This window comes from Sapajus apella, unplaced genomic scaffold (genome assembly GCF_009761245.1).
Source record: "Sapajus apella isolate SASKATOON/1434 unplaced genomic scaffold, GSC_monkey_1.0 scaffold51, whole genome shotgun sequence".
NCBI lineage: Eukaryota > Metazoa > Chordata > Mammalia > Primates > Cebidae > Sapajus > Sapajus apella.
This window is the reverse complement of record NW_022436991.1, coordinates 14,021,434-14,028,222: the sequence shown is the minus strand read 5'-3', so window position 1 is coordinate 14,028,222 and position 6,789 is coordinate 14,021,434. Positions and strand designations below refer to the sequence as shown.

The 6,789-nt window shown below is 56.8% G+C and overlaps 1 protein-coding gene across 7 annotated transcripts in view; it reads right to left on the bottom strand.

Annotated features, from left to right (window-relative positions):
• Positions 1–6,789, bottom strand: part of KIAA0556 (KIAA0556 ortholog) — a 227,904-nt gene continuing 221,115 nt past the window's right edge. For 6 of the 7 annotated variants that reach the window (XM_032243026.1, XM_032243027.1, XM_032243025.1 and 3 more), the window contains 5 exons: positions 5,238–5,377; positions 3,329–3,430; positions 2,587–2,747; positions 2,384–2,472; positions 1–1,779 (listed from right to left, as the gene is read on the bottom strand). In XM_032243026.1, the coding sequence (XP_032098917.1) occupies positions 1,721–1,779; positions 2,384–2,472; positions 2,587–2,747; positions 3,329–3,430; positions 5,238–5,377 (551 nt within the window). In that variant the 3' untranslated portion in view covers positions 1–1,720. Of the gene's footprint in view, positions 1,780–2,383; positions 2,473–2,586; positions 2,748–3,328; positions 3,431–5,134; positions 5,378–6,789 lie in introns of those variants that run through there. The other variant, XR_004258216.1, reaches the window with a different exon arrangement.

The following is a 6,789-nucleotide window of genomic DNA, read 5'->3' as shown; positions in this document are numbered from 1 at the left end:
TAGTCTTAATAACATATTTTATTAATTTTGCAAGAGGAGAAAAATAGAAATTTATTTCAGAGTTAACGCCTATGCAGCTTTTTTTTCCCTCCTAAATTGCACAGTACATACGATTATTATAAACATCGGCCGAGGTTCTGGGTCGTGTGAGTGCCATCTCCCTGACAAATCTGACCTGTACCCATGCCTCAGCTGGGAAGGAGCAGCTGGGACTCCTTTTAATGCAGCGACACTGCTTTGGGTCACAAGAGCTGGTTTGATCAGCCCGACTCCCCCACGGCGGGAGGTGCTCCTCACATCTGGGAGCTGAGCAGAGGTGCCGGGGGCTTGGAAGCCAGAGAAATGATGGATCTTTCCCCGGGAGAAACAATTCTTATCTTCACATCAGCCCCGTGCTCCAAATGAAAAGCGAATTTGCATAGCTGCTCGGCTGCTAAGCTCGTGAAGTATTTGCTGGGGCCCTGGGTTGCATAGGAACGTACCTTGAGTGCAGTACTGCGGCGGGCCGGGCTGGGCGCCAGAAAAACAACGGATTAATATTTGGAAAGAGAAATTACCCACCACTGGGAAACCAATTAGGTCCCTGATCCGAGCTTGTTACATCGATGGAAATAGATGCGTTCTGGGCTGCACTCGGCTGGGGGTGCAAGGCACATTTCCAACTTGCTGGGAAGTGGCTGAAGACGGAGAAAGGGTGGGGGCCCGGGCAAGGAGCACCTCACGGCCTGCCTCCAAGGGCAAAGGGGCATGGACAGAAAGCAGCCACCTCAGTAGGCCTGGCTGTGATCAGCCCAGGAGGGACATGTGGCAGAGAGTGTAGCGAGGGCTTGCTGAAGGGTGAGGGGGGATGGGGGTGTGTCCTTGGCGTACCCCACGCCTGCGTCTAGACTGCACTGGGGTGGGTTCTTCTGGCCCTCTGGGGTCTGGAGCTGCCAGCCTGCTAGCCGGCCTGCCCACTCTTCCTGGCCTGGCAGCAACACAGAGACAGTGCCCTGGCCTGCCAGAGTGGGCTCAGCTTTTGCCAGGGTGGTCGGTGGGTGGCCTGGCTGACTTTCTTCCCTCTGCAGGACGTGCAGCCTCACCAATCCCTTATCAGGCCTGATGAGAGGAGACGGGGAGCTATACAGAATGAGAGGGTCTTGTGGACGTGAGTCCAGGAAACTATCCCAACTTCTCAGCCAGCTCCACCAGTCCCCAAATGAGACACGGATGTGCAGGGGCCAGGGGAGTGCTGGCACTGATGCTCAGGCTTCTGAAGGCAGGTGTCCCTGGGCACTGCCCTGCCTGCTGGAGCTGCGGGGTGGGGTCTGGTCTCCCCACTGCCCTGCTCAGCCGCGCTCCGGGCCCTCTTAGGCTGGATGGGAAGCCTCCTCAGCTCGTCTCATTGTCCTGGCCCAGGACAGGCCCGGCTCATCGTCAGCCCAGGCCCGAGTGGTCACAGGCCCTGCTTTGCTGGATCTCACAGCAGAGGCATGAAAGCAGGTGTCCCGGGCTCCCTGAGGCCAACCCGGAACTGCAGGGGATTACCCATGGCCACGCCGAGCCCTGCCATCTGTCACTCTGCTAGCATCCAGCGCTGTCCTCCCGAGTCCCCTCTCCCCAGCAGGCTCCCCTCAACACTGCCATCCAGATCCTGGGACTGAGGGGAGGGACACTGGCGCCGAGTGGGGCTGGCGGCGGAGCCCACCCCTGCGGGAGGATGGGCTCTCCCTCTCGCCAGTCAGCACCGCCATCGTCTCGCCGCCTCCTTCTCGCTGATGCAGGTTTTGGGGCGTAAGGCTGTCACGACAGGACACAGAGGGACCAGGGTTACCAAGTCTCAAACCCTGGAGGGGTGCCCCACACTCCCCAGTGAAATCCAGCAGCCTGGGTTGCCATTCAAGGCCCTTGGAGAACAGTCCCTGTGCTTGGGGCACCTGGCACCCTAGCCCCTTCCCTCCGCCTGGAGCAGGCTCTGCCACAACACCCCACTCGGCCTTTGCCCAGGCTGCCTGGCACACTCCTCACGTCCTTTATGATCCAACTCAAACATCACCTCCTCCAGGAAGCCCTCACCTTGGGCATCCTCTATTGGTTTCCCACGGCCCAGGGCAAACCCCTTCAATATGGTGCTCTGCCCCTGACTACTTTTCCCCTGAGCCCACGACACTTGGCTTACAGGAAACTACGCTGTGTTACATTTGCCTGCAATAAGCTGGCAGCATGTTGCTCCCTGGTTCTGTCCCCTTCAGTCCCTCCCCAGGCCTCCGGGTGGGCTCCTGGGCAGAGGAGAGGGGTCTAGGGGCAGGCAGGGGTGAGGATGGGGGTGCGAGGCCACCAGCTCCTTCTGTATTCAGACCGAGCTCCCAAGGCGCGACATTCTGGGCAGAGAAATGCCACTGACCTGGGTCAACAACGCTCTGCTTCCGTTTCGCGTTGGCAATGATTTGGTTTTCATTCATCATCTGGACATCCTGATCCTCGGCCTGATTACTGTGGGGAGGAAGGAGGCAGAAGATTCGATCAGGCTTCTGGCCGCGTGTCCCAGCCATCCATCCTTGTTTGTTAGGGCTGGCGGGGAGGCTGTGGGGCCGGCTTGGGCCATACCTGATGGTGGTGTGTCTCTCCTGGTGGCAGATATCCCTGTCCTCGGTGAAGAGGATGGTGTGGTACGGCACGGTGGGCTCACATGTGGGCAGGATGCCCCTGACCAGGTGGTTCACCATGGCCAGGATTCCGTTATACACGAGCAGGTCATCCACCAAGAGCTGCATGGGCACAGAGGCGGGGCTCATGGGTCCCCCTCCTCCCTCCCATGTTGACCTTGGGCAAAGCACGTTACTGCTCTGAGCCAAGGCTTTCTCCTCAGGAAGATGGGGCTGTCAGGAACAAGTGCCTACTGTGTGCTGTGCCAGCCTTGTGATTTCAGAGCTTCATAACCACTGGGAAAGGCAGGCGCTATCAGCTCACATTGCAGATGAGGAAATTGAGTCCCGAGGGGCTTTAACACCATGAGCACAAGCGGCAGAACTGGAGGTAAACTCGGGTCTCTGGTCCCCAGGGTCCCTGTTCTCCCCATCCCAGGGTCACTGCCCCAAACCAGTGGGATTCTAAAGGGAAAGATGAAAGAAAAGCCACTTTCTGTTTGCCCAGGGTGACACTGAGATCACTGCCAGCAGGTTCTGAATTCATGGCTGGATGGTAAATCTGCCTGCATCTGAGGACCAGGCGTTTGTGTTGAGGGTTGCAACAGAGAGAAGTAAATCAAACTGCGACAAATGATAATTGCCGGCGGCCTAATTACCAACGAGCATAATTATCTCAAGAAACCCAGCTAATAAGTACTTACGCCAAACTCCTTCACCCCTCGATGGGGTGTTTTCGCATAATTCCACAGTTTGATCATTGACACGGTGGTAGGCAGATCGAAAATCACATAAACTCGGTTCACCTGTCAGAGAGCAGAACTAATTAAAATAGGCATGTTTGGAAACAGAGGTGCTCGGCTGGGCTGGGGGCGCCCGGCGTGGGCTGGGGACGAGCGGTGGTGCCCGAGGCAGCGCCTGCCACGTGGGCCAGCCTGGAGTTCCACCCCCTTTCATCTCCTCAAGGCCCATCTTGAGTCAGGTCACGTGTGGCTGCGTTTGCAACAAACTGCTGAGCTGGCTCTTGGAGGGCCTGTGTTCTCAGGCCTGGCGGGGGCCTCATTTAAATGGCAGCGGAGAATTGGGAACATTCTCTGCCATCCTCTGTCTCCCCTCAGGTCAGGCCCAGAAACAGTCTAGAGCCCATGGGCTAAAGGGACAGTCCCCAACTCGGGTGGAGCACCAGATGTCCTGATTGGCATCTGACCCTGTCTGTCCTTTCCCCAAGCCATCACTGAGACGCAATGTGAAGGGTGCCGCTGGGCAATTTCCAGTGCGTGTCTGTGAACCTCCGCTGGGGGAGGAAGGAGGGCGATGTCTAGATTGGGGAAGAATCCAGCAGGAAGAGCGGGACGGGGCAGCCTCAAACAGCCCTCCCTCTCCCCACCTCCAACCAAGGTTCTCAGATATTAGGGGGCCCCTCTCTTGCAAGACAGAATCAAGAAGTAAGCATTCCACACTGGCCACAGGCTGCAGGCTGAGTCCTGCCCCAGGCCCCGGTCCCCAGCTTGTGACCATCCTCAGAATGTTCCAAGAGGGAGCGGGGCTGCTGGGGTAGGGACAGCCTCCTGGCAGGACCATGGAAACAATAAAGGTCAGGGCGAGGGTCCTCAAACCCAGTTGCCTGTGAGGCTCAAGCAGATACAGATGTTGGAGTCAGCCGCGAGAGCAACAGCTGAAGTCGCCTCACCCCAAAAGGCCTTCCAGTGCAAGACAACGGAAAATCCCTGCTGGCTGCCAGTGTGTAGCCCGCATCTCAGGGAGGACAGAGCTGTGTGTTCCCCCTCTGCACTGGTGCTGGGGAAGCTGACGGATGCTCAGTGGGGGTCTAATTTTAGGGTGGCCTTTGGATTTAGGCATAGAATTGCTGATGCTATACCTTCCTGTGTTTTGAGAAAAAAAATGTGCCCCCCTTGTCCATCCGCCTTGACCCATGGAATGGACAAGGGACACATCTCTGGTCATCTGGGTGCTGAGAACCCACTGTCCATCCCTACCAGGCATCTGGCCCCAGGGTGAGAGGCTTGTGGGGGAACTGACCACCCCGTCCATGCCATGTGGCCGCTCCCCTTCCTCTCCACCACAGCCATGTCCGTTCACCATGAGGCCTCCATGCTAAAAGCTGAGCAGGGCCCAGTGCAAGGTATGAGATCTGGGAAACTGAGTCAGTTGGTCGGAAGAGCTGACCAGGCCGATTTGGGGCCAGAAGGAGGGTAGGACGGCCGTGTCGGGGTCATCTACCCAGTGATGTAGGGAGGAGCAGAAACAGTCAGTGTGCGGGGAGCTGGGTGCAGAGGAAGAGGGCAGCCAGCAAAGCCAGCCAGGCGGAGCAGAGGGCCACAGAGCTGCCTGCGCAACTGAGGATGCCCAAGCCCTCGGGCAGCTGCGCTGCGGCTCCTGGCTTCAGATTCCCATGGGGCCCCTTTCATCCCTGGTGTCCCCTCATAAAAGAGAAAGAATTGCTGGCCTGGAAGAGCTGACCCCATCAGGCATGTTAGCAAAGACCTAACCCTTTCCGACAGCTCCCACGCATCTTGGCTTGTTCGAGATTAACTTGACCTGGAAGAAAGGTGTGTCACTGAGACCAGGGAAAGAGAATCCCTGGGAACCCACCAGGCCCGGTAGGATGGGAGCCAGCCACATGTGCCTGCCATCACTGGTGTCGTTCACTTGGTCGATGAGCTTGTCTGGGGTGCGGACGTCCCCGCCCACACCCTCCAGGGAGTTCACGCTGTCAGGGAAGGCAGCGATATCTGAGGAGGTGTCTAAGTTGCCATAACCCAAATCTGTGTGCTCAGAGCTGCCAGCCGCCCTTAGGCTGCCAGTTCAGCTCGGGGGACTCGGGCTGGCAGTGTGACGCTTTGGGCATCCGGGGCCGTGACAGCTCAATTGGACGTGTCCCAGGGAAACTGGGAGTGCCAGGGTCATGGGGAGCAGGTGTGTATGGAGGGGTGGTCAGTTTCAAGTACAAAGAGAAGGAAACCACACAGAAGGCCGGCTGAAAAAGAGGCCCTGCAGGGAACTGCCGGAGGTGGGGACGTAAAACGCTGCTACTGCTTGGGAGGGTGGAGGGCAAGCTCAGCAGAAGTTTTCTCTGGGAAGGGAATGGGGCTGTGGCTGGATTTTACCCTGGCATGGGTGGACGGTGCCAAGTCTCTCCCCCTGGCCAGTGTGGAAGGACCTGGGGCAGCTGGACCCAGCTAATGTGATCTGCAGAACCCGGCTTCTAGCTATGCCTCTGCCATTTTGGCCTGTGAGAGCTTGTGCAAGTCACATGGCAACCCTGGGCCTGTTTTCCCATCTGCAAAATGGGTATAAAACCCTCCAGCTCCAGGAATGAATGCGAGGATCTCAGCGCACCAGATGCGAGCCCTCTTGGTAAAAATCAGTGAAACTTTATAGCTGCAAGGAGTCTCTACTCATGATCAAAAACATCAAGATTAATTCACCGCAGCTGAGGAGAGTGGTGGCACCAGGGGAAGGCAGGAAGGGATCTGACTGGAACCCAGGGACCCCAAACAGATGCAAGGCAGGCTTTGGGTTTTGACCTGACTGGTATTTCCCTAACTGTGGGTGGCCAGGGATCACAGTCTCAAGCTCCCAGAGGGGCCAGGCAGGTTACATGAAAGAGGCAGGATAGCTTAGTGCTTGGTCAATGGCCGGTGTCAGGACACAGACTACTGGCTGTGTGACATTAGGCAAGTTACTCGACCTCTCTGTGTCTCAGGCTCCTCATCTGTAAAATGGGGATAATAGCAGCAATCACCTCAAAAGATTGTTGTGAGGGCAAATGAGGTGGCACAGAGTGAGCCCGAGTAAACACAGTGTGTTTCGGGGCCTGGTAGATAACAATGGCAGGAGTGGGGGTTCTCCACGGCAGCGGATAACCAGGTCCAACCATTGTCGCTGTGCACAATCAAGGGCCTGTGTTGCCAACTTCTCAAGGGAAACCAGAGATAGGGGTTTTCACGTGAAACCTCCTGATTTCTAAAAATATTAGCAACTCATTTTAAAATGCCCTGGGCTAACAGTTTGCAAATTCTGGCGTGGACATACCATGAGCAAAGGATTCCATGCTTAAGACATTCAGGACACACTGTGTTGAACACAGTGCAACAGGCTTCTCCCTGCAGACCTTGTCAGAGCCTTTAGAACACCAAAATAT